At 42.1% G+C, this 27,468-nt stretch overlaps 2 protein-coding genes and 1 long non-coding RNA gene across 11 annotated transcripts in view; 2 read left to right on the forward strand and 1 right to left on the reverse strand.

Moving 5' to 3' along the window:
* fanca (FA complementation group A) overlaps positions 1 to 9,539 on the forward strand; it is a 26,967-nt gene extending 17,428 nt beyond the window's left edge. For all 4 annotated transcript variants that reach the window (XM_020455822.2, XM_031801370.1, XM_031801372.1 and 1 more), the window contains exons 29-42: positions 2,310 to 2,441; positions 2,551 to 2,629; positions 2,758 to 2,918; positions 5,267 to 5,372; positions 5,561 to 5,620; positions 5,717 to 5,821; positions 5,921 to 6,036; positions 6,181 to 6,331; positions 6,813 to 6,875; positions 7,925 to 8,027; positions 8,125 to 8,200; positions 8,292 to 8,442; positions 8,575 to 8,673; positions 8,826 to 9,539. In XM_020455822.2, the coding sequence (XP_020311411.1) occupies positions 2,310 to 2,441; positions 2,551 to 2,629; positions 2,758 to 2,918; positions 5,267 to 5,372; positions 5,561 to 5,620; positions 5,717 to 5,821; positions 5,921 to 6,036; positions 6,181 to 6,331; positions 6,813 to 6,875; positions 7,925 to 8,027; positions 8,125 to 8,200; positions 8,292 to 8,442; positions 8,575 to 8,673; positions 8,826 to 8,924 (1,501 nt within the window). In that variant the 3' untranslated portion in view covers positions 8,925 to 9,539. The remainder of the gene's footprint in view (positions 1 to 2,309; positions 2,442 to 2,550; positions 2,630 to 2,757; positions 2,919 to 5,266; positions 5,373 to 5,560; positions 5,621 to 5,716; positions 5,822 to 5,920; positions 6,037 to 6,180; positions 6,332 to 6,812; positions 6,876 to 7,924; positions 8,028 to 8,124; positions 8,201 to 8,291; positions 8,443 to 8,574; positions 8,674 to 8,825) is intronic.
* LOC109866816 (uncharacterized) lies at positions 7,267 to 14,407 on the reverse strand. Of its 6 annotated transcripts, none has more exons than XR_004204804.1 (6): positions 13,525 to 14,216; positions 13,158 to 13,424; positions 12,970 to 13,016; positions 11,342 to 12,832; positions 11,122 to 11,240; positions 7,267 to 10,915 (listed from the first exon to the last, which is right to left on the reverse strand). It is a non-coding gene; the product is annotated as an uncharacterized LOC109866816 (long non-coding RNA). The 6 variants fall into 6 exon arrangements; XR_002251734.2 differs by having other exon boundaries at positions 9,646 to 10,915; positions 11,342 to 11,418; positions 12,274 to 12,832; positions 13,158 to 14,150; XR_004204807.1 differs by having other exon boundaries at positions 9,646 to 10,608; positions 10,700 to 10,915; positions 13,158 to 14,113.
* The window catches only part of LOC109866815 (VPS9 domain-containing protein 1), a 28,216-nt gene continuing 14,489 nt past the window's right edge, over positions 13,742 to 27,468 (forward strand). The window contains exons 1-5 of the mRNA XM_020455662.2: positions 13,742 to 14,271; positions 22,402 to 22,474; positions 22,675 to 22,869; positions 22,953 to 23,115; positions 25,643 to 25,757. Coding sequence (XP_020311251.1) covers positions 14,200 to 14,271; positions 22,402 to 22,474; positions 22,675 to 22,869; positions 22,953 to 23,115; positions 25,643 to 25,757 — 618 coding nt within the window. The 5' untranslated portion in view covers positions 13,742 to 14,199. The remainder of the gene's footprint in view (positions 14,272 to 22,401; positions 22,475 to 22,674; positions 22,870 to 22,952; positions 23,116 to 25,642; positions 25,758 to 27,468) is intronic.

Genomic DNA, 27,468 nt, shown 5'->3' on the forward strand with positions numbered 1-27,468 from the left:
TTGCTCTCCATTCATCGGCCACATCTTGCTCTTCACCACCCACAGCTCTCTTGACCATTTCTTCAAGTACGCCATGTTCACGGTTGTTCAAAACAAAGGCTAATAACTGTAACCCGTCATAAGGATGTAGATTGTATAGTTTCTTATTGCTTTAAATGGTCTCACGTCTTCATACCCACATCTTGTGGATGCTTCAAAGTCTTTGACAACTCATCCAACTGTTTTGGAGATGCTGATTACTGTCACCTGGTGTTTGTCTTTCCTGCCTTTAACAGCCTGTGTTCTGGTTGGCATAAGACATTGTTTGTCACCGCTACCAGAATCTATTGACTCAAAGCCAGGCAGTGCTGATCAGATGCTTGAAACCTGATCATCCTTGCGCAACTCAGCATGAGGGTAAATTGAGGGAACAAAGGGCCCACAGGTGGGGGAAAAATCTGCCACTCTTGCCTCGTGTAATTGTTGAATTTTGCCTTTAAGGTTTTTCTGTTCACCAAGAGCCCTCACTCTCTTTATCTATAATTTCTCATGTCGTTTATTACTTTGTGTCCATCGTGTCTTTGTTAATGAGTTAGACATTCTGTATTTTTTCCCAAGCGTTTGTATATCAGACAGATTCCATGTTCCAGCGTTGTCAACAATAACGGAATATTTCTTTATCTCTTGCCTACACTTCAATCCAAGGTAACGCCTAGTAATTTAGTCTCCTCAACTTGTTCAACAGCCACACCATTCATTACCAGATTCAGCTGAGGTCTAGAGCTTAGGGAATGATTTGTACCAAATACTTTTAGTTTTAGAGATGTTCCAGACCAGTTTTATTACTGGCCACCCATTCCAAAACTGACTGCAACGCCTTTTATTTATTTTTCTATTTTACCCCAATGTTCTCACAAATATCCAATTACGATCTTGTCTCATCGCTTCAACTCCCCAATGGGCTCAGGAGAGGTGAAGGTTGAGTCATGCACCCTCCGAAACATGACCCGCCAAATCGTGCTTCTTAGCATCCGCCCGCTTAACCTGGAAGCCAGCTGCACCAATGTGTCGGAGGAAACACTGTTCAATTTACGGCTGAAGTCAGCCCAGCCCACCACCAGGAGTTGCTAGAGCATGATGAGCCAAGTGACATAGATTAGATTAGACATAGATTAAAGATGGGAGTGGCCAGATTTGTCAATGCCTGGAGGTTTGTCATTATTATTATTATTTTTTAACTCTGTTTATTACGTTTTACACACACAGACAAGACAACACAAAGCAATATAAATAATATACTCAACTAGAAAAGAAATACATAAAAATACAAATAAAAATATATCTTTAAAGATACCATACTTTAGACAAGTTAAACACACCAGGCAGAAGGCTACAAAGGTTAAAGTGCAAACACCTCACAATTGTTCCTGTAAACAGTCAAGGGACAAGGGTGGAGAAATGCAACCACTCACAGAGAGTCATGGCCACAGACCGACCATCCACTGGACCAAAAATAAAGTTTACAATGCTTTAAAATAAAAGAAAATAGAATGATTATTCATGTAGGCGTGAACAAAATGTAAAAATAACTGGGAAAAACAAGCTCACACTTCAGTCTCTGCCCGGGCAAGATGAACAAGGCATCCGCGGATCACAATCAATAAGCACATGGACCTTAATAACCCCCCCCAGCAAAAACACAGAGAGAAGCTCCTCCAACCCTTAAGTCACAGGGGGATCAAATTCAGACTTATTTTAGTTTTAATTGGAATGCCATCAGAGGATGGACTGTTTAAAGTAAGACCGGAATGGAGCACAAGCCTCATTAAACAGTTTGGGGTTCCCACGTGAATTTAATTGAATGTTTTTCTAGTTTCAGAGAGCACAACACATCTCTCACCCAATATTTATAAGATGGGGGAGCTGCCATCTTCCAGTTCTGTAGTATTAGCCGTCTAGCTAAAAGAGTTGTATAAGCAACAGTGTCCGACTGGATTCTTGATAGGGGGGTACCCATGGGCAGTACTCCAAAAAGGGCTGTAAGGGGAGACGAATCTATAAGTGTCATATCAGAGACATTTAAATATTAATTCCCAGAAACCTGACAGTTTATGACAGCCCCAAAACATATGCAACAGTGTGGCTGGTTCCACTTTACATCTGACACAGGTAGGATCAAAATCAGAGAATATTCTTCCAAGTTTGGCCCCCGACCAGTGGATACGGTGAACCACCTTGAATTTAATGAGGCTGTGTCTAGTAGGTTTGTCATTATTGATCGATAACAGTAATGTTGCGTACTGGTATGTAACAGCCTGCGTGTGTATCAGACAGGAGTATCAACAGTGGGCGTGTCAGCAGCTATACCTGCCATCTCCTGTGGACAAGGGGGGCTGTGCAGGAGACTTAAAGACAGCCTGCTCCCACATTCTCAACGCTGTCATGGACCAGAAGACAGTATGGTCAGCATGATTTGGCTTATGGCCTCCTGCACCTCAGATAATCCTGATTATTTGAATAATAGACATTGTTGAGTTGTTTAGTCTTTATCGCTTCTCTTTGTGTCCTTAGTGCTCCGACCCAGGAGAACACTGATCACAGACCCTCGGAGGCAGGCACCTGTCTCCCAGACATTTTCTCCAGACTTCAGGTACAGTACACAGACCTTTTGATTGATATGTTAGTTTGTTTCTGTACATGATTTCCTGTTAATGCTTTGTATTTTCTGCATATGTTTTGCACTGATTTTCCTGTGTGTGTCCTTTGATGTCTTTATAGGAGATTGTCTATGAGATGGAGCTCACTAGTCGCTCTCAAAGGACTCAAGATAAGGGACATTTCCTATTGGATCTGATTTCACATAGATGCTCTGTGACCTCTGACCTGCAGAGTATCAGCAGTGAGCTTTGCATTCAGCAAACATTACATACATGGAACAGGTAATGTACAGACACATCCTCTATACTAGGGCTTTGGCGGTCTTGACATTTTGTTAGCCGGTTAATTGTCATGCAAAAGAAACATGACAAGGAGAACATGTATTTCAGAAGAACAATATGAGTTGGCCTACTATATGTTATCTGGCTATGTGTCCTGCTGTAGGTTTGTTCACTTAGCAGATATGACAAGATATGCATCCAAGTCCTGTGCCATTATTTTATATTATGATTTTATAGTATGAATATAAGAAGAATATTATTTTCCTCAGGCAGCACATGCTGTTCTCTCACCAATTTATCATATTTTCACCCATCAGATTATTCTCAATTTAATCTTGTCTTTACTAATATGTCAAATTTATTTCGATTTAGAATGGAGAAAAATAAAGGTAATCTGTATGCACTCGGATAGCATTTAGAGGCCGCTTTCTTGACGGTTGGTTTTTCAATCATGCCGGGTAAGCTGGTGATTTCACTCTACACATCAACCACTGTTTGAGGAGCATGGAGCCTCGTGATATTTCGCCCAAACTCTGTATGCCATGGGCTCTCCAACCTTGTCCTTGCAGCTACCCAGCGCTTAATTTAGGAAACCAAGTCAAATCTGTTTTGGAGCATTGATCGTAACATGTTTTCAGAAGGAAACATATTTCAATAAACTGTTGACAGCTCCTCTCTGTGCGCTGAAAGGAATGAAGGAGAGAGGGGAGGAGATTGATACGTGCAGTGGTGAGATTTTCTGTAGCTAAAGGTAATGTGTCAGCCTATTAATTATGAAAATATAAAAAATACCCTATTGCTAGGCTATTGAAAGTCAAATGCAAATTCACTATAATGGTAGACTAACTCTGTCAGCTGTCCGGCTAGACCAATTATTATGTACCGAAGACATCTTAAATATATTTTTTTATGTTTTTTGGCCATGCATAATATGCGGTTAGGCTATGTATTGTATAACGGCACAATCATTATTTTAATTCAGTTTTTTGGGGGGCGGGGTTCATGTATAGGCCTGTGTGTATTTATAAGTTCTAATATGCGTATGGTGTTTAGAATTTATCATCACCTTAAAGAAAGCCCTGTCCATTTCGTTGTTAGGCTTTGAAACAACATACCGTACACAACGACCATGTTTTCCACTCAGTTTCAACCTGTTGTTGAACTTCTCTCTTCAAATTGATCAATCACAATGAGCACAATAGTCATGAGTCTTGCCGCCACTACTGTCACCGCAACAGCCCTACTTTATACCAGTGATTCCAACAGCCCTACTCTATACCAGTGATTCCAACAGCCCTACTTTATACCAGTAATTCCAACAGCCCTACTCTATACCAGTAATTCCAACAGCCCTACTCTATACCAGTAATTCCAACAGCCCTACTCTATACCAGTAATTCCAACAGCCCTACTCTATACCAGTAATTCCAACAGCCCTACTCTATACCAGTAATTCCAACAGCCCTACTCTATACCAGTAATTCCAACAGCCCTACTCTATACCAGTAATTCCAACAGCCCTACTCTATACCAGTGATTCCAACAGCCTTACTCTATACCAGTGATTCCAACAGCCCTACTTTATACCAGTGATTCCAACAGCCCTACTTTATACCAGTGATTCCAACAGCCCTACTCTATACCAGTGATTCCAACAGCCCTAATCTATACCAGTGATTCCAACAGCCCTACTCTATACCAGTGACTCCAACAGCCCTACTCTATACCAGTGATTCCAACAGCCCTACTCTATACCAGTGATTCCAACAGCCCTACTCTATACCAGTGATTCCAACAGCCCTACTCTATACCAGTGATTCCAACAGCCCTACTCTATACCAGTGATTCCAACAGCCCTACTCTATACCAGTGATTCCAACAGCCCTACTCTATACCAGTGATTCCAACAGCCCTACTCTATACCAGTGATTCCAACAGCCCTACTCTATACCAGTGATTCCAACAGCCCTACTCTATACCAGTGATTCCAACAGCCCTACTCTATACCAGTGATTCCAACAGCCCTACTCTATACCAGTGATTCCAACAGCCCTACTCTATACCAGTGATTCCAACAGCCCTACTCTACACCAAGGATTCCAACAGCCCTACTCTACACCAGTGAATCCAAACATGGTCACCCCAGGGTTGTATATGGTTGTTCTAACTTAACTCACTGAACTGATTTAACCCTTGATTAGTTGATTTAGGTGTGTTAGTGCTGGGCTAGCAAAAATATGCAACCCTGGGCGGGTCTGCTCTACACCATAGAAATCCACTGTACTACAGTGTGAACTTGTGCGTGTGTGTATATTAACTTTAACAAAACGTGTGTTTGTGTATCATAGGGTGATACTGGCACTCCCTGCAGTCATGTTGGTTACAGTGAAGACTGGAGGAGGGAAGAGGACTCTGGACTGTGAGACCCTCATGGAACATATCAACCAGTATCAGGTACGCCACAATGGGGGTTGAGAGAGGAAGGTTAGATTAATGAATCATTCATTCAAGCAAATGTATTGTAGCTACAGTCTGTGTGAATCGATCCGTAGTTCACTTCTCATCTTGACCAAACCACCTACTATAGATGCGTTTTCCTAGATTTGATCATTATCGTTATACAATATCTCTTTGTGTATCAGAGGAAGGGCTGTTCCCCAGCTGGACTGCTGCCCTACCACCTCACAGCACACTTCTTAAGAGTAAGTTCCACTCACAGATTATTAACTGCTCTAGACCTGGGTTGACAGTGTTAACAACATATTGTGATATTTATCATATGAAGTCATTTCTCATAGGCTGTGCTCATGGCCAGTGTGAGCTGTGACTGTGCATCAGGAGAAGTAAACAAGGCCATGTCCCTGATCAGTCTTCAATGTCCACTGCTCCTCGTCTCTGCCGGGGTACCGTACATTATACTTCCAGGATCACGTCTGATTTGTTTATCTGAGAGTTGTAATGTATGATGCTGACTGAGTGTGTAACTTGTGTGTGTTGGGCAGCACTGGTGGGGCCGTCTCTCCCCTGTATTGGTGTCTCTCTGGCATCGCCTCACTGACGGACAGCCCCTGCCTCAGCAGCTGCAGGTCCTGGCTGATTGTCACTTGTGGGTCTGCAGGTAAAACAGGATCATGCGTACATGCCTGTGTATGTAGACAGCATTTACTGATAATACTCCTTTAGAAACTAAATATGTTGACTTTTATTTCTGTAATTTTTTGGCGCAATGATTGAATGTTTTTTTGTCCTGTGTCCTTGGCAGTTCAAAGGATGGAGTGTCATGCCCTGTCCCCTCTGCCCCGCCCCTGCTCCTGGCAGCTTGTCTGCACTGTGTATGGGAAGGCCAGGCATGTGGCAAGGGCATCAGGACAAGCCTGGAGATGTTGGGACAGCTGACAGAGCAGCACAGTCAGGTAAGTACACTTCTCTTCCCTATCACCAAGTGTTTCAAACTCAACCTAGATGTTTGTTCAAAAGGTTCACTAGCCATGTTTGTAAGCTTTGATGGAGTGGACACAACACCGCCAATTGAGAAAATGTATTTCACACCACATAAAGGAGGTCAAAGTGCACAGGGAAAAAAATCCCCATTTTATGTAGGTTTCTTGGGATATATAGGTGTCTTGGAATATATTATTGGAATGTATTGGCAGTTGTGACACATTAGTAAGACACTGACACTCACATGCTCAGAACTAACCTTCGGCCTCACACTAACACAGTTTCTTGTTCGTGATTTAGGAGTAGAGACACTCAGATGATTAGGGAACCAACTTAGCAGTTTTCTATTAGAGACATGATCATTGTCACTAGGCTCCATTTTGTCATTAGTTAGTAGACACCAGGGAAACTGCCATGTAACCTCAAATCATTTGTGATGCCATTTGTCCCCAGCTGCTGGTGTTTCTGCTGTTCCTCTGCGTGACTGACCTCCTCACAACTTTTCTCACGCCCCAGGTACATTTACATTTAGCAGACGCTCTTATCCAAAGCGAATTACAGTTAGTTCATTAATCTTAAGAAAGTTAGGTGAGATAACTACATGACATAGTAAGTACGTTTTTCCTCAATACAGTATTTATTAGCCAAGTCAGTGCTAGTAGGAAAAGACAACTACAACTTTCTTTGAGGGAGGGGGGGGTCACTGGGATTTAGTCAAGATACTGAAGAGGTGGGTTTTCGGAAGATGGGCAGGGACTTGGCTGTCCTGACGTTAGAAGGAAGCTTGTTAAACCATTGGGGTACATCATTCCTACACCTTAAGGCCAGGAGTGTTCCTGGCTAGGGCACATGGGAACTCCTAGCCCAGTGGTTCCCAAATGTTTTTGGCCTGCAACACCTTTTTTTTATAAATTGTTTTTGTTGTTGCCCCCACCATGTAAAAAAGTTTTGTTATCAACTGCCAATGTTTACTTTTTTAATTGGGGCTATGACAGTCTATTACAAATCAGTCAGACTGTACTTTTGACAGTATTTTTATCTGAAGAAAGTATGGTGACAGAAATGTATCAGAAAGGTATTGGCAAGTTCAGAAGATCATCAGGCAATAATTTATTAACTTCTGTGTCAAATGGAACATTATCATTGATGTTCTGTTTCCTCTCCAGTCTGTTCTGAGTCCTGCGCGGCTACAAGTTCCTGGGAGTCTTATCTTTCAGTGACAGGGCCGTATGTTGTAGCTTAAACTGTTGAAAAGACAGAGCCACATTTGTAGGAAGAAAACAGAAACCGCTCTGTTTATTACAACTGCATCTAGCTGCTACTGGAGTGACGTAATCCCGGTTCTATGAACCAAACGTGTTTAAAAATATATGTATAATAATTTCAGAGTTTCTCTTGCGATCCCATTTTCAAATCAGGCGACCCCTAGTTTGGGAAACGCTGTCCTAGCCCTACACACTCAACAGTGTAACAGTAACGTATTCAACAGACTAAAACAACTTTTCTGCTAACAAAACATCACAATTACAACGTTTCATACAACTTTTGTGTGACATGCTACATAGAGGGTGAAGGGTCTTCAGAGAGCTCAGGAACTCTGTAAAGATATCCTGACTGTCCTTGTGGACTCTGCTGACTGGCTGCTACTATTCAAGACACCATGCTCTGGTACAGTATATAACTTGCTTATTTACAGTAGCCTCTGGCTTTGAATATGTCCCATTTTGTGTCTCTGTGATGTAATATTTTGTTTTTCCTATTCAAGAAAAAGGGCTATACCAGCCTGTGGCCGTGGTAACATCAGATGAATACACAAGACTGATGCCTTTGGCCTTTTACAGGTATATTTACTTGGTGGTCAAACTGTCAGTGTTGTCATCCATTTTCTTGTTTATATGTGAGTTCTTTATGTGTATTGTGTTTCCCTGCCAGCCTGGTCCCCCATCTTAACTCTGAGATATTGGAGAAAACAGTGAAGGCCCCAGGGTTCCTCCACACTGCTGTGCTCTGCTACTCCTCCCTTATCAAGCTCTTTATGGACGGCCAGACTCCCTGCCCTGTGACCGAGCATCTGACTGACCAGGTGAGCTTATTTTGATATGCAGAAAAAGCTAAGATAATCATGTTTATTCATCAGACACGGTCACTGGTTGACTGGTATGTGGTCTCCAAACTACTGACAGTGGTTTTCTGAATCCGGGTTTTGGTCTCGCAGATGGACCCCTCATATATTCTGACTAGGGCCCAGCAGGTGCTTCTGAAGACTATATCTCTGACATCCCCAACCTCACTGTCTCCACATCAGCTGAACCAGGTAACACATTTGTACACTGACCACCCAGAGTAAGGCTGATCTCAGTCTGTATTCCATAGAGTAGGACTGGGTTGTGTAGTACTGTGTTGAAATCATATGGATTTGAACTACACAATACCCTACTTGTGACCCTTTCACTCTCCTGTTCCTAGCTGGAGGCCTTATGTGTTGATCTGGACCCGGAGGTGGCAGCAGCTCTGGTCTTTCACCTCAGCTCTTCCAGCCTCAGCCCAGAGCTGGACTTCCTGTGAATGGATGTATATGGGGCTACAGGCACACCACGGACTGTTAATGACACTAACTTGGCTTCCTTCATGAACAAGATATATAAAGATGATTAGTATGGGTGCAAGAGGACTTGGTCTTTGTCCTCCAATGAAGAATATACTTGGATAGCTACATTATAATGTTGCCTTTAGGTTATGTGGTTGGCAGTTGTATTTGAATTCTGTGTGTGTGGAAGGAATTGTGGTTTTGGGAGCGCAGTGTATATTCAGCATTGTAGAAAGATACCTGTACACAGAAGAGCCTGATCACTTGTATAGCTGTTTAAGTTTCACCAGCCCTTATGAATGTTGTAAGGAATAAACTTAATCAAATATCTTAATTTTAAAAAGCATTGATCTACACAATAATGTTCCACTATCAAGTATGTTGTGGGTTTAGAGCAGGTATGGGGAAAGTGGTGAACCCCCCCCCCCCCATTTTTAGGAACTGTTGGGGTCTCAACATACTGAGAGTTAGAATAGTATTATACACAAAGTGCAATTTGGTTGTGCATCAGCAGTTTCCCTAGTTACGTCAGTCACGCAATTAGCCCATGTCAGCAAAAAATAAAATGTGCTGGCCGCTAGACCAATCTAAATGTGTGGTAATCATGGTCGATTTACCGACTGGGGGGGCCACTGTTGATTTTGTTGCTCTACGCCCCATGGCAAAATGTGTAGAAATGGACAAAAGTAACTCTAAAACTTATATTTTTTGCATTTATGGATTTGGGTAGGGCAGACATGCGAGTCCCTCATGAGCAGTGGTGGAAAAAGTATCCAAATCTCATACTTGATTAAAAGTAAAGATATCTTTTAAAAGAAAATTACTCAAGTTAGTCACCCAGTATTTGGTTTTAAATATACCTAAGTATCAATAAACAAGATGGCGTTCAAAATGTAACAAGTACTTTTGGGTGTCAAGGAAAATGGAGTAAAAAGTACATTTTCTTTAGGAATGTAGTGAAGTAAAAGTTGTCAAATATAAATAGTAAAGTACAGATACCCCCCAAAAACAACTTTAAGTAGTACTTTACACCACTGATGAGTTGATATTTTTCTGTGTCCCCAGTCAGTTGCCTATTCCTGGTTTAGAGCATGAACAGTACAAGTCAAATCAAATGTTATTGGTCTCACACATATTTAGCTGATGTTATTGCCGGTGTAGTGAAATGCTTGTTTTCCTAGCTCCAACAGTGCAGTAGTATCTAATACTTCAACAATACACACATCTAAAAGTAAAATTATGGAATTAAGAAATATATAAATTAGGACGAGCAATGTCTGAGTGGCATTGACTAGAATACAGTATATACAATTGAAATGAGTACAACAGTATACACATTAAAAGTGACTAGTGATTCCATGTCCTATTCAATTAGTCACTGTACCCATGACCAGTCTATACCAGACTCCTTAGAGGCTCAAGGGACGTTGTGTTCTTTGCAGCTCCTTGTCGGTTACGGACCTAATCAAGTCTATCAACCGGTGTATGGGTTCAGCTCCCCAGTCTTTGATGGTTGGTTGTTGGAGGGGCTGTCAATGTTTCCTCTGACAGCTGCTAGTGTGAGGGGATGCACCGTGGTCGTTGAGGTTGTGGGCCATCTCAAAGCGCTCCCCACACAGGTCACATGCAAATTCCAGATCAGCCTCTGTCTTGTTTGGTCATCTTAAAGTAGACAAAAAGGCTTAGTGAGGGTGCCAAATACAAGCTTGCATTCTTGTGCCCCTAACCATCCCTTCCATTATTACAGACTCACCCAAATCGTACCACATAATCAAAGGCTTGGCTAACTCCTGACAGACTCATCAGTGCTTGAGCCCCTCACAACACAATTCAGCAGAACCTTGCCACCTGATATGAGCTTAATCTCCCCCTGTAGTGGCTTAACCCCTGAGTGGCACATCTGGTGCAGACAGGTGTTTCCTCTGCTTGAAGGTCTGACCACATTAGTCACAGATGTAGTTCCCCAACTCTATAAAAAAGGAGAATTGTCTAACTTAATACCAACACACTCTGGTAGCATCCCAAATGGCAACCTATTGCCTTCATAGTGCATTACTTTTGATCAGGTGACCAATCAGGCTTTCTAAAGTAGTGCACAATATTAGAACTAGGACACCTTTTGGGACAAACACATCTCTCCCCCCTGTAAAAGCGCTGTGTCCAGTCCAAACCTACCTGTGTGAATGAGTTGGACGTGTCGCTGCAGGTAGCGGTCAATCATGAAGACCTTGTCGCAGCCTATGGTGACGGCAGGGCCGCTTGCAGACCTCTTCATAGTGCTCCTTAATGTGTTTCTGTACCCGAGACACAACCGCACTCAAACGGTAATGTACCAACAGACATGTTCATTGTCATAAGAGAATGAACAGTGCTGTAAGGAGGACTTGAATCTGACCTTAATGCCCTCTGCTCTTTTTTTTTCTACAGATAAGCAGCCTGGGTACGGACATTTGTAGATTGGGCAGCTCCTCTCTGAAAACCAAAAACAAACATGGATACTACACCTCAGTCCAATTGCTTATTTTATTCTGGTTCTCCGGGGAAGCAATTCTGTAGGGCATGGGAAAAGGAAGAAAACACTGAAGATATCAAAGCCACGATGCCCTTTTTCCGCTAGTAATAAGAGATCTTTCTGTCTACTGATGTGTTATGTATAATTTTGGTTTGATATGCAAAATAGCTAGAACCAGGGCATCATGCACCCCAAAATGCTTAATTCTTTGTAAAGAAAAATGTATATTTATCTGCATATCTAAGCATACCTCTTGAGCTGTCTGTATCCTCCAGACTGGTGGGTAAAAAAAAACGACAAAACTAAATATGCTTCTCTGCTAAATTCTGGGTAAAAGATTGAAAGGAATGTCAGTCTTATTCAGTACATTTAGCTATTGCTTGCTTTTATAGGCATGCCAGTTAAGATAGACAAGCTAGCTACTCTAACTTGATTGATAGACTGAAATGGCATCTTGGTAGCTAGTTATGTGGTTGGGAGCCTATCTGGGCTAGCTAAAGTCAGCTTCATAAAATTGCGAGGTGGCTAGTAGTATTACAGAGAAACCACAATTATTTTTAAACAGGACCAATCTGAAGGGGCATGTGACCCTGTGCCCCCTATGGGCATGTTGCCTCTGGCTAGAACCCACATCAATCTACTCACTCCTTCTCTAGGTATGGCTCAAATAATTCAGAGGATACACTTTTCCTTTTCTCTTCAAACTCATCCTCGCTGGACAAGTTCCTAAGATTTGACACAACAGCCTATAGTTTAACCAATCTTAACTTTCCAGTACTGTATAACTTGAACCTTGTTTTTCATTGTTGATTCACCTGGCCTGTCCATGAGCAGGGCTGGTGCAGGAGAGGGTGTCTCCTCAAAGAGAAATTCTAGGGACAAGAGGGTCAAACGAATTAATTTGGACTGGCAACAGACAATAAGATGGTAACCACCTGCAAAGAGCCATGCATTTCAATGCAATTAACACCATACTTCAGTTTCCCAGGGTAACTTTGGCGGTACCAAAAGCTGTCTGACCATCTACACTGGTGGTGGTAGCATCAGTGTGGACGGCGCTCTGAGTCTGGGGGGTGGCAGCTGTACTGGGCTGGGACATGGTGGTGTTGACAGGGTGTTGGTTCCCTCGAAGCTGCTCCTCACCTTCCAGTAGGGGATCACTCTGTGTGTCCAGGGTTTGCTCTGGGCTTTGTGGTCTGTGTGTCTATTCCGTAACTATGTCCATCCACACACCCCCAGACGGCACTTACTGAGCCCCAGCACTGCCTCTCCAGCACTTCTTTCAGCTCAGGGCAAGAGCGGCAGTCCTCTGCATGGTGGTGGGCCCAGGACACCAGGCTGTGGAGACACTTGGGAAGGAGGGGATGGAGGGTGCTGGTAAAGGAGAGGTGGTTGTCAGGTTGGAGGTAAAAGAAATGGGACAATTGGTAACAGTGGTTATAAACATGAAAGCCATCTCTGCCTATCAAAATCTGGTAATCATCTTGTCCTGATGGAATGTATCCACTTACACAACAAGATGGGGTCCACCGTTCATTGAGAGCCCTCTGAACTCTTCCTGAAACCAAAATCAATATCACGTTATGGTTTCGCTGCAGTTTTGGGCCAGATTTACAGACTAGCTCATTGCTGACCCTCGTAGTTTTGCAATCGCCGCTCTCTACATTGTGTCATTACAGTTGCTTGCAGTTTTTCTCACCTGCCTCTGGTGTGCACATTCACAGAGGGCAAGATGTTAACCCTCTGCATAAATATGAGCAGTATTGTGTGGCAGGTCTTGCAGACAAACTGAGTGACGTGGACCACGGTTCAGTGGCACTCCAACTAGGCCCTGAAAGTCTATGTATAAAAACAGTGGCGACTGGGCTGGCTCTCTCTGGATCCCCTGGCCACTTGTCGAAGGCATGCCGCAGCCTCCGAGGTGAGAACTTTCCATGACAGAATGCAATGCTGAGTCTGCCCATACCTGTAGGATCAGACAAGGAAGTAGGTTGCATTTGAGAACATTTAACAGCTGATACTTTACCTTATGGAGGTAAAACACCTGACAACAACCTATCATTGACCTCAAAATCTAGACTGCTTGTCAAGAATCTTGAAGGGGAATCACAGGATTTCTTTGATCTATGCTGTGGCTGCTCCTCCCCTTCTGTCGCCACAGCTGACACTGCTGTGCTCAATTGTAAAACTGTAGATATGTCACTGATGGTGAAGTTATCTTTGCAGCATTATTATTGGTTCTTCCTCGCCGCCCAAAATGTTTCTTTACCCCGACAACTAACTGAGTCTGGCTTCTTTGTCCTGCTGCCACATCGGAAAACCGCGCACGCCTCACTCTCTTCTTCATAACACAGTCCTAAGAGAATACGGAGGATCCAAAGGAAAATCCTATCAATATAATGTAGCAGTAGCTTTCAAAGTAACTTGAGTCTTAAATGGGAGCTATTCAGAAAGCTGTTTTTTACCAAAGTTGGTTTGAAAGCTGCAGCTGCGACTTCCAATGAGAACACTATTCGCCTCAAATTCTATCAGTCATATGTAGTTTAACCACTTCGTTGGTGGTTTAGTAAAATATACAGTCTTTTAAACAGTAACACAATATCGTTAAGCACGAACTTGTAACGGTTTATATTGTAAACAACAAAACCCGGAAGTAGTACGAAAATAATAAACATCAAATAACCACCAGACCGGAGTGCATATCCGGAACATTGATTGGCCGCAGTTGGCGCTGCGTTGCAATGAAGCCCCTTCAAAATGCCATGAAAATGGCTAAAGTAGCTATACAACTGGACGCGGGGAACCGACAAAAGGTATTATAATGTCTATATTTCAACAGATTTACAATTTCAGCGGCAGACGAGTCATATAGCCACGAGATATACGCTTTATCGTTGATGTAAACAACCACAAAATAGGCGGGGCTATCCGATGCCAGCTGCAGTCTATAGTGTGTGATTGCGGCCTGAAATTCGGAGGTTTCTTGCTTGTGGGCATTCCTGCATTTGCAGGAACTTCCTATTGGTTCCTGCTTGTGTTTAAGTTACTTTTTTTTTTTCATCTAGATTTCCATAATTGTCCATGGGATTGAAATGTGGGCCAAAAGGGAAATAAACGTATTATCAGAGTTTTTTTCCGTTTAGGCTATGCCATCGTTGTAGTATTATACATGTGCAATGTTTTATCTTAAAATGTATGTGTAATCTGATGCGATGGATAACAGATGGGTGCTTTTAGCAACGCGGGTGTATTTGCATACACTACTGTAGCCCATTCTAGATGCTTAGAATGCCTGACCCTAGATTTGTGCTTGTTTACACCTAGCTGCACTGGGGTCGGAAATGCAATTGTGGTTACATTAAAACACCTGTAATCAGATTACAGATACTTTTGAAGAAATTGATTACTTTATTTTATTTAACTTTTTTTTTTTTTTTACTAGGCAAGTCAGTTAAGAACAAATTCTTATTTACAATGACGGCCTAGGAACAGTGGGTTAACTGCCTTGTTCAGGAGCAGAACGACAGATTTGTACTTTATCAGCTCAGGAATTTGATCTAGCAACCTTTTTGTCACTGGCCCTAGGTAACCACTAGGTTACCTGCCGCCACTGAGGAAAAAATATTTGTTCGGCCTTAGCGAGGATGACCACAAGTCAGAGACCACTATGATTATGAGCAGGAATATCCTTTTGTCGGCTACAGTCCGAGATATGTCTTCCAATGACAAGGGTGTGGCTTACAGTCGATACGGATATCAAGTTATTGATATCTGCATAGTGCATTGATGTGAATCACATTGCTGATCTTTCGTTTAGCTATTTGCGCCTTACAGATTGTGGATGGCTGTTCATAAATGAATATGGGTATTTTTAACTAATAATTGTTGAATTGAATAAGTTAAAGCTGCCTATCAATATTTTTTTTTTGCAACCAGCGGACATTCAATGAAAAATGACCTCTTGCAACAAGTTTGAGGGAGTTCAGCTCGGGTAAAACAATTTTGCTAATATGCACAGTACCAGTCAAAAGTTTGGACACACCTACTCATTCAAGGGTTTTTCTTTATTTTACTATTTTCTACATAGTAGACATCAAAACTATGAAATAACACATGGAATCATGTAGTATATTTGAGATTCTTCAAAGTAGCCACCCTTGATGAAAGCTTTGCGCACTCTTGGCATTCTCTCTACCAGCTTTACCTGGAATGCTTTTCCAACAGTCTTGAAGGAGTTCCCACATATGCAGAGCACTTGTTGGCTGCTTTTCCTTCACTCTGCGGTCCAACTTATCCCAAACCATCTCAACTGGGTTGAGGTCGGGTGATTGTAGAGGCCAGGTCATCTGATGCAGCACTCCATTACTCCCCTTGGTCAAATAGCCCTTACACAGAACTGGAGGTGTGTTGGGTCATTGTCCAGTTGAAAAACAAATGATAGTCCCACTAAGTGCAACCCAGATGGGATGGCGTATTGCTGCAGAATGCTGTGGTAGCCATGTTTGTTAAGTGTGCCTTGAATTCTAAATAAATAAGTGTCACCAGCAAAGCACCACCATACCTCCTCCATGCTTCACGGTGGGAACCACACATGTGGAGAGCATCCGTTCACCTACTCTGCTTCTCACAAAGACACGTCGGTTGGAACCAAAAATCTCCAATTTGGACTCATCATACCAAAGGACAGATTTCTACTGGTCTAATGTCAATTGTTTCTTGGCCCAAGCAAGTCTCTTCTTCTTATTGGTGTCCTTTGTAGTGGTTTCTTATCAGAAATTCGACCATGATTCACGCAGTCTCCTCTGAACAGTTGATGTTGAGATGTGTCTGTTACGTGAACTCTGTGAAGCATTGATTTGGGCTGCAATCTGAGGTGCAGTTAACTCTAATGAACTTATCCTCTGCAGCAGAGGTAATTCTGGTTCTTCCTTTCCTGGGGGGCTATCTTCTGTGTACCACCCTTACCTTGTCACAACACAACTGATTGGCTCAAACACATTAAGAAGGAAAGAAATTCCACAAATGAACTTTTGACAAGGCACACCTGATAATTGAAATGCATTCCAGGTGACTACCTCATGAATCTGGTTGAGAGAATGCCAAGAGTGTGCAAAACTGTTATCAAGGCAAAGGGTGTACTTTGAAGAATGTCAAATTTAAAATATATTTAGATTTGTTTAACACTTGGGGGGGGGTTACTATATGATGTGTAATTTCATAGTTTTGATGTCTTCACTATTCTACAATGTAAAAATAAAGAAAAACCCTAGAGTAATAAGTAGGTGTGTCCAAACTTTTGACTGGTACAGTACATCCATATTTCCAAGTCCTATTCTTGAATGTCAAGGGGTATTACATTAATTGGAATGACTGGAAATCTGACAGACTTTGGTTTTTAATGTAATGTACCGGTACATCCTATATATAACCCCGCAATTGTTATTTACTGCGGCTCTTAAATTAGTTGTTATTCTTATCTCTTAACTGCATTGTTGGTTAAGGGCTTGTAAGTAAGCATTTCACTGTACACCTGTTGTATTCCGCGCATGTGACAAATAACATTTGATAAAGATAAAACCTAATTGTATTCTTTTCTGTAGTAGAAAGCAATGGGTTAGAAGAAGCCTACATAACCACCCCATAAAGTAAAATGCAACATCCATTTATAGCCAGCTATGTGAACTCTAACATTGATTTATCCTGCAATAAATGTTCTTCAATTGGCCACATTCATTTGTCTTCTAATGCCTCTTAAGGTGAAAGTAATGAAAATGAACCAGAACTTTTGGATTACCCAAATTCAATAACATAATGTTACTAATTACAATTTTGGACAGGTAACTGGAACGGATTACATTTAGAAAGTAACCTACCCAACCCTATATGCCACTGTACTCCAACTTTGACCTTTATCCACACTGCTCTATCGAGAAGATTGAAATACTGCTAGTTTGCCCTTTTCATCCTCATGCTAGCTAGCATTAGCCACAACAGCCGTTATGGAATTGCACATCGCGTTGAACAACAAAGGAGCTGATTGGCTGTGGTGGTTACTGCTAGCTAGCACGAGGACGGAAAGGGCAGTTTTCCAGGAAAAAGAACAGTATTTCAGTTTTTGTCTATGTATCAGTGTGTATAAAATGTAAATAGTCTGGGTGGATTAATTGTTCAGCAGACTTATGGCTTGGAGGTAGAAGCTGTTAAGGAGCCTTCTGGTCCTAGACTTGGCACTCCGGTACCGCTTGCCATGTGGTACCAGAGAGAACAGTCTATGACTTGGGTGACTGGAGTCTTTGACAGTGATGTACTGGGCCATACACACTATCCTCTGTAGCGACTTACGGTCAGATGCCGAGCAGTTGTTATACCAGGTGGTGATGCAACAGGTTAGGATGCTCTCGATGGTGAATCTGTACAATGTTTTGAGGATCTGGGGACCCATGCCAAATCTTTTCCGACTCCTGAGGGGGAAACGGTGTTGTTGTGTCCTCTTCACAACTGTCATGGTGGTTTGGACCATGATAGTTTGTTGGTGATGTGGACACCAAGGAACTTGATACTCTCGATCCGCTCAGTCCCATCGATGTTAATGGGAGCCTGTACGGCCCTTCTTTTCCTAAAGTCCACAATCAGCTCCTTTGTCTCGTTCATATTGAGAGAGGTTGTTGTCCTGGCACGACACTGCCAGGTCTCATCGTTGATGGTGATTAGGCCTACCACTGGTGTCGTCAGCAAACTTAATGATGGTGTTGGAGTCGTGCTTGGCCACATCTTTTGCGCCAACGTTTTGGAAACATAAAGAACCATGTTCCAGCACTTGTTTATGGAAAACAGATGGAAGACACTCGACTACCTGTGCTAATTAGCTATCTGCGTCTTCGAACATCTTTGTGTAAACGGAAGATGGACACCACAAACGTGTTGTCACTGAAAAATACTGTCACCTGCAACTGTGTTAACCGTAAGTGTATATTTTGCCATTGTGAAATGAAAGTAGAGGGCTTTATGTTTCTAGAACCGTACCGCAATAGCGATTGTGCATAAAATTGATGGCCCCCATGCACTTACCACAAATGCCTTGTTGGCAAATTTTGCCATATTACACATTGCTCTCGGTAACACTTTTTTTTTGTGGACCTCATTCGTCTTTCAATCACCCACGTGGTTATGAGCCTAAAAACCAATGAGGCAGGACTTGCAGGGCGTCTAAAATAGAACCAAGTAATTTTTTTAGCACCTGGCTACGCGGACGCTCGCGAGCAGTTTGGGATGAAATGATTGATTAACATATGTGTACATTTATTTTGCAATGCTCGCGCAAGCAACACAGCCGGTGTGGTCAGCATGTAACGTTAACAAAACTGCGGGAAAGCAGTGCATAGCTGGTGGTGAAGGACACTGTCTATGGGTGTCCTAGCTAGCTAGCTGCCGTTGTCTCCTGTCTGTGTAACGTTTCTGCAGCTCTAGCTAGCACTCAGTGACTGCGTTTACATGCACACAGTATTCCGGATAATAGCTCATATCCCGCTTATTCGGGATAAGCTGTTTACATGCACCTTTGATATCCTGCTCATGAGTATCCCTGTATCCATGAACATAATATTCCTCATAAGTACAGTGCATTCGGAAGGTTTTCAGACCCCTTTTTACAGATTTTGTTATGTTACAGCCTTGTTCAAAAATGTATACCAACTTTTTTATTTTCTTCATACATTTTTCTTGGTCACTTCCCTTGGAGCTCTGTCAGGGTGACCAGAGTTCCTCTGTGGAGATGGGAGAACCTTCCAGAAGGACAACCATCTCTGCAGCACTTCATCAATCAGGCCTTTATGGTGGCCAGGCAGAAGACACTCCACAGTAAAAGGCACATGACAGCCAGCTTGGAGTTTTCCTAAAGGACTCTCAGACCATGAGAAACAAGGTTCTCTGGTCTGATGAAAACAAGGTTAAACTTTTTGGCCTGAATGCCAAGTGTCACGCTTGGAGGAAACCTGGCACTATCCCTCCAGTGAAGCATGGTGGTGGCAATGTCATGCTGTGGGGATGTTTTTCAGCGGCAGGGACTGGGAGACTAGTCAGGATTGAGGCAAAGATAAACAGAGCAAGGTACCTCAAACTGGGATGAAGGTTCACCTTCCAACAGGACAACGACCATAAGCATACAGCCAAGACAATGAAGCAGTGGCATTGGGACACGTCTCTGAATGTCCTTGAGTGGCCCAGCCAGAGACCGGACTTGAACCCGATTGAACATCGCTGGAGAGACCTGAAAATAGCTGTTTTGCGAGGCTCCCCATCCAACCTGACAGAGCTTGAGAGGATCTCCAGAGAAGAATGGGAGAAACTCCCCAAATGCAGTCGTGCCAAGATTGTAGCGTCATACCCAAGAAGACTTGAGGCTGTAATCACTGCCGAAGGTGCTTCAACAAAATACAGAGTAAAGGATATGAATACTAATGTAAATGGTGATATTTCCATTTTAATTTTTTTTAAATACTTTTGCAAAGAAGAAAAAAAAGTCTCATTATGGTGTATTGAGTGTAGATTGATTACAAAAAAAACAATTTAATCCTTGTCAGAATAAGGCTGTAACGAAACAATGTGGGAAAAGTCAAGGGGTCTGAATACTTTCCGAATGCACTGTATATGGGTTAAACGGAATAGTAACAGAAATATGGACACTGACTATAGGCCTTTAACCTGACATGTAGCGTAATATATTATTAGCTCCTGCAGAATTATGCATTTCTTACAGTGAAATTATACAACAAAAATATATTTTGTCTCAGGAAAAGGAGTGGAGAAATATGGTCTCTTTTTTTCAGCATCTCTTGCGACAATGCGAATGCGAGGGTAATGTGTTATCTTTGAAACTGCAGACAGTATTTCAACCACAAAATATGCACCCAAGATGAACTGCAGTCTTATCAGAAATGTCTTGTCATTTTTCTCTGCTTTGCAATTTCTATAAAACCAGTCAAATTGATAACATTTTACACAGGAATAATCTTTCTACTATTTTGAAATGATTGTGTTTTCTCCCCAGTCCCTAAACTAAACAGACAACTTCACTGGTGTTAACTATAGATTACTAATGCATTCCTTCTATCGATGTAAGACATTATTCTGGTAAGCACTACTTTATTTAGTCTTCTAGGGCAGGTATTCCCAAACTGGGGTACGGGTACGTGCAATGCTGTCAGGGGTACGCCAAATAAAAATGTGATTCCCATTAAAAATTAAAAATAGTTTTCTTCACATTTTCGAAAAGCTGTCAGGCATTCCCTTGGCAGCAAGAGCCTCTCGGCGGATGCTGCAGTCTACCCAAGTGGCGTCGGGAGCCATGACAGGAATACATAGTGAAGTGGTAACGCACGTGCAAGCAGTTGCTCCCGACACCACTTGGGTACACTGCAGCTTCCACTGAGAGGCTCTTGCTGCCAAGGGAATGCTTGAAAGATGTTTTGGACACTACAGTGAAAGTGGTTAACTTTGTTAAAGCAAGGCCACTAAACTCTTTCTGCACTGCACTATAGGCACCGACCATATAACGCATACTTTTTTTTTTTTAATTGAAAGATGAGTTTCACGTTTTCTTTTACTGACCATTTTCACTTGTCTGACCGCTGGCATGATGACGAGTTTCTCACACGACTGGCCTATCTGGGTGATGTTTTTTCTTGCCTGAATGATCTGAATCTAGGATTACAGGGACTCTCCGCAACTATATTCAATGTGCGGGACAACATTGAGGCTATGATTAAGAAGTTGGAGCTCTTCTCTGTCTGCATTAACAAGGACAGCACACAGGTCCCTCCATCATTGTATGATTTTTTTGTGTGTGCAAATGAACTCATTTGACGGCCAATGTCAAATGTGATATAGCGACGCACCTGAGTGAGTTGGGTGCGCAATTATGCCTCATCGAAATTGCAACAAGCGGTTCTGTGACAATTGAATTTAATCAGAAGACACTACCAGATCTATGTATTGGGCTGCGCCCAGAGTATCCTGCCTTTGCAAATCGTGATGCCTGATGCCCTTTGCAACCACGTACCTATGTGAGAGTGGATTCTCGGCCCTCACTAGCATGACAACCAAATACAGGCACAGACTGTGTGTGGAAAATAATTTAAGACTGAGACTCTCTCCAATACAACCCAACATTGCAGAGTTATGTGCATCCTTTCAAGCACACCCTTCTCATTAACCTGTAGTGAGTTATTCACAATTTCCGATGAACCAATAAGGTTTTGTATGTAAGATGGTTAAATAAAGAGCAAAATGATTGATTATTTTTTGTTACCTGGTCCTATAAGAGCTCTTTGTCACTTCCCACGAGCCGGGTTGTGACAAACTCACCCTCATTCTTATGTTTAATAAATGTATCATATAGTGTGTGTGTGTTGCAGGACGGGAATGTTGGTAAAAAAAAACATTTGAGTGCACTGACCCTGGTGCTAGAGGGGGTACACAGCTGGAGGTTGAATGTTTGAAGGGGTACGGGACTATAAAAAGTTTGGGAACCACTGTTCTAGGCCAATAAGTTATGACAAAAGAGACGCTGCGTGTATCACACTATAGTTGACAAATAAATGGCCGACCAAATGTCAGAAATTATAATATAGCTTACCAAATGTCGGAAATTATAAGCATAAACTTTAATTTAAATGTAAGTAGATTAATTATGGTCTGCAAAATGATTATGGTGGATCGAACTGCACAGGTAATTGCGGGCTGCAATCACACCCTTCTCTGCAGTGGCAACATGTAACAATTTTTTTCACTGTCATCATCACTGTAAAATAAAAAAATGTAACTGCTGCAATATCATTTGTTACAGTCGTTGCCCTGTTGGTATTATGTGATAATGTTCTATCTATATGTTTTAATGCTATTATGTTTCAACTGTTGGAAGTTTACAGCTGAGTTTTTCTCTCTAGGAAGCTTACTGTGAATACTTGAGGAGTATCAATTTCATCTCCCACGCACTTCTGGAGGATGCTGAATCAAGGAGTAAGATGAGACCTGGACTATATTCCATTATGCAAAACTAAATAAAGGACAATTCATACATCTCCTTTCATACAAGATGTGCTCTGTAAATGAGAGTTGTTGTGATGCTTTCAAGATGGGACTGCAACTACATCTTAATGGCTGTGTTTATTGATAATTTATTCACTAACTGCTATTTTATTTTCTCTTTTCTCACCCAGAGGAGGAGGAGATGGTAGCAGTAGAGGTGGAAAAGATGTTGAGGCTAGCTGAGCAGTGTTTGGAGAGAGTCAAGTCCTTTGTAGGAAAGAGAGATGAACCCCCTCCCTATTCCACCACCACACCAACCAACTCAGCAGCACTCAGCCTGACCACAGCCTTAGCCCCTTCTGTTGCAGTAAACCCTGGAAAGATTGGTAAATATATTTATCCTCAAATTTTGCTATGTTTTTCATATGACTTTTTCCCAGAATGTATCATCCTCCTGTCCCTCCTCCAGTTTTGCCACAACCACAAGAGAAGATTATTGACTCGGGGCCTAAATATAACCCCAGGCCTGGACACCGCAGAGTTCTCTCTGAGGGTGGAGGGGTGGTCTCCCTCTTCCTGCCCCCAGAAGTCTTCCAGAGGTTGCAGACAGTGGAGTCACAGGACACCAGGAAGTGAGTTATCATAGAAACTGAGGACTAAACAATCGGGGTGCAAATGGGAAATATAAATAGCCCTTTAGGGACAGCAGAAGGACTCTGTTTACAGTATTCATGAGACGCCTTCATCAGAAGTCAATTGGAGAATGGTTGTCAATATAGAACTTTTTTACATTGTGAAAGAGGCAGGTGATTAAGTACTCTACGTGTAGAATGTGGCCCCCTTGTGGAAACTAAGCGAATTGCAATAACAGCCTGAATTCAAACAATTCTCCCCCTCCTAGCTTTACTCCCCTCCCCCACGTTTGCATCTTTTTACTTTCGGTTTTGAACACCAGTTTCAAACATCTGAAAATACAATATTTTTGGTTATTTAAAATATGTTTCACATCGGTTTAGATGTACAATGATTCTCTACACTATACTTGCTTGTTTTGTCACAAACTGACATTATTAAAACCAGGAAATGGCAGAGCGAATTCTACTACCCAAGTCTACCATTGTTGATTGCTCCTGAGGAGATTACCAAGCCTCTGTGAGACACTGAAGGGAGGCTGCAGCTTTCCCATTTGACAACATATTTTGTTAGGAAGGCTGCACCATCAGGAAGGCTGCACCATCAGAATGCAATTTTGTATCGGTCCAAAATATTTGTTTTGTGAATAAAATTCCACTATTATTGCAGATACACTGAGTGCACAAAACAGTAGGAACACCTTCTTAATAATGAGTTGCACCCTCTTTTTCTCTCAGAACAACCTCTATTCGTCGGGGTACGAACTCCACAAGGTGTCAAGCGTTCCACAGGGATGCTGGCCATTGTTGACTCCAATGCTTCCCACAGTTGTGTCAAGTTGGCTGGATGTCCTTTGGGTGGTGGATCATTCTTGATACACATGGGAAACGGCTGACTATTCAGACCCCTTCCCTTTTTCCACATTTTGTTACGTTACAGCCTTATTCTAAAATGGAGAAGAAAAAAAATCCTCCTCTACACACAATACCACATAATGGCAAAGCGAAAACAGCTTTTGGGATTTTATTTGCAAATATATTACAAATGAAAAACATCTAATTTACATAAGTATCCAGACCTTTTGCTATGAGACTCGAAATTGAGCCCAGGTACGTCCTGTTTCTATTGATCATCCTTGAGATGTTTCAAAACTTGATTGCAGTTCTACTGTGGTAAATTCAATTGATTGGACATGATTTGGAAAGGCACACACCTGTCAATATAAGGTCCCACAGTTGACAGTGTATGTCTGAGCAAAAACCAAGCCATGAGGTTGAAGGAATTGTCTATAGAGCTCTGAGACAGGATTGTGTCGAGGCACAGATCTGGGGAAGGGTACCAAAACATTTCTGCAGCATTGAATGTCCCCAAGAACACAGTGGCCTCCATCATTCTTAAATTGAAGCAGTTTGGAATCACCAAGACTGATCCTAGAACTGGCCTCCCGGCCAAACTGAGCAATCGGGGGAGAAGGGCCTTGGTCAAGGAAGTGACTAACAACTCGATGGTCACTCTGGTAGAGCTCTAGGGTTCCTCTGTGGAGATGGGAGAACCTTCCAGAAGGACAACCATCTCTGCAGCACACCAATCAGGCCTTTATAGTAGAGTGGCCAGACAGAAACCAATCCTCAGTAAAAGGGACATGACAACCCGCTTGGAGTTTGCCAAAAAGTCCTTGATGAAAACCTGCTCCAGAGTGCTCAGGACCTCAGACTGGGGTGAAGGTTCACCTTCCAACTGGACAACCACCCTATGCACACAGCAATAACAAGGCAGGAGTGGTTTCGGGAAAAGTCTCTGAATATCCTTGATGACCCAGCCAGAGCTCGGACTTGAACCTGATCAAACATCTCTGGAGTGACTTGAAAATAGATGTGCAGCCGCGCTCCCCATCCAACCTGACAGAGCTTGAGAGGATCTGCAGAGAAGAATGGGAGAAACTCCTCAAATACAGGTTTGCCAAGAAGACTTGAGGCTGTAATCGTTGCTTCAACAAAGTGGGCCTGAATACTTATGGAAATGTATTTCATTTTAATATAAATTAGCAAACATTTCCAAACCTGTTTTTGCTTCATCATTATGGTGTATTGTGTGTAGAATGGGGGAGAAACTATTTAATACATTTTAGAATAAGGCTGTAACGTAACAAAATGTGCAAAGTCGAGGGGTCAGAATACTTTCCGAATGCACTGTCTCAAGGCTTAAAAATCCTTCTTTAACTTGTCTCCTTCCTTTCATCTACATTGGTTGAAGTGGATTTAACAAGTGACATCAAGGGATTATAGCTTTCACTTGGAGTTACCTGGTCACTCTGTCATGGAAAGAGGCGTCATGTTTTGTACACAGTGTATATTATGTTTTTTTTTTTATTAATTACTTAAAAACAGACTTGGTTAGTGCAGAGTATTTTAATACTGCAGAACTGAAATGCACATAGTGTGCCCACCCCAGTTGTAGTCTTGATACTTTTTAAACCTTTGGTAAGATGTGACTAAATATTTCTGTATGTTTTTGTGTATATGAAAGGGAGCTTACACCCATAGAGGAGGCATCACGGTTGAACCAGAAGTTGAAAGCAAATTGTGAAGCTCGTCTGGCCCGACTGCCCCCTGCTCAGGCCCGGACACAGAAGACTTCTCTGGTCAGTCTTTGTGTGTTATTATGTCACTTATACCAAACAGACACCACACACCATATTCAGTTGAACAAAGTTTGTGTGTGTGTCAAACTTTTATGAAGTGGATATAACGTTTGTGTGGATATCACAAACTTTCTTTTTAGCTTTGTTCTACTGTAATATGACACACAGTATTAAACTTACTAACAAGTACCCTCAATTTATCACAATTGAAATGTCATCCAAAGTAAAGAAGAAAGGTTGTGAAATCCACACAGCTGTTATATTCACTACACATATTGTGCACGGGCACACACACACTTGAGTACCTGATGTTGGTATAAAATCAAAGATGGACCCAACAAGAGCTCAGGAGGGAAAATGGTGGAAGTGCAGGTTGATTCTGATGCTGCGCGATTGAATTAATTGAGAATTGAGAATGAATGGAAGACAGGAGAACTTCGGTTTCTGGTGGGAGTGCAATTCGTCAACAACGATCAATTTGAGGTCACAAATATGTTAAAGGAGGCATTAAGAAAGGTAGTCAGAGGGACCAGGAGTGGTTTTGTTTTGATTTCCTTTGTCTCAAAAGAGGAGGAGGAGGAGGAGGAGGAGGAGGAGGAGGAGGAGAAGGCATTGTAGCTCTATAAATGATCAGAATCTGAAATGGAGAGCTTTTATTTTCGGCTCAATCAAATCCAATTTTATTTGTCACATGCTTCGTAAACAATGGGTGTAGACTTACGGGCCCTTCCCAACAATGCAGAGAGAGAGAAATATTAGGAAAGTAATAATACATAAACAATGAGTAACGATAACTTGGCTACATACACAGGGTACTAGTACTGAGTCAGGATGTGCAGGGGTACAAGGTAATTGAGTAGATATGTACATACAGTACCAGTCAAAGGTTTGGACAAGTTTTTTGCATTGTTGTTTTCCTTTCTCTTTGTCTTTTGTTCATTTTGTTTGTTTTTGGTACATTTGGGGGGTCTTGGGGGTGGGGAATGGAAGTATGTATATTTTAAAAAACATTCTCAGGGGGGGGGGGGGGGGGTGGTGGGGGTCTTGGATGGCTGAGGGGCAGCTCTTGGGAATCTTGGAGGGCTGGCGGTTGTGAGCTTGGGCCAGTGGCTGATGGATCGCTGATTCGGGTCCCCATTTTTGAACTTGTGGGAGATCCGTCGATGTGCCCTTGAGCAGGGCATTGACCCTTGTTGCTTCTGTGTGTCACTCCGGATGTGAGTCTGTTAGATGACTAATGTGATGTAGTTGTTGAGCGGCTTCACTGCAAGTATATTGTATGTTCTAAATATTCGATAAAAAGAGAGAAAATATGAAAGAAATTAGCATACAAAAATATTTAAAGTAACTACATTGTAAAATAATAGTGTAGACATCAGTGTGCAATGCTGTCATCAAGGCAACGGTTGGTTACTTTGAAGAATCTCAAATATAAAATATATTTTGATTTGTTTAACACTTTCTTTTCTTTTTTTAGTTACTACATGATTTCATATGTGTTATTTCATAGTTTTGATGTCTTCACTATTATTCTACCATGTAGAAAACAGAAAAAGTTAAGAAAAACCCTGAAATGAGCAGGCGTGTTAACTTTTTACTGGTACTGTACAACTAGGAATAAAGTGAATAGTCCACAATAACAGAAAATGAACAGTAGCAGGAGTAGTGTATGTGATGAGTAGGGTGGCTGGAGTCTTGGAAAACTTTTAGG

Source organism: Oncorhynchus kisutch, linkage group LG22 (assembly GCF_002021735.2).
Source record: "Oncorhynchus kisutch isolate 150728-3 linkage group LG22, Okis_V2, whole genome shotgun sequence".
NCBI lineage: Eukaryota > Metazoa > Chordata > Actinopteri > Salmoniformes > Salmonidae > Oncorhynchus > Oncorhynchus kisutch.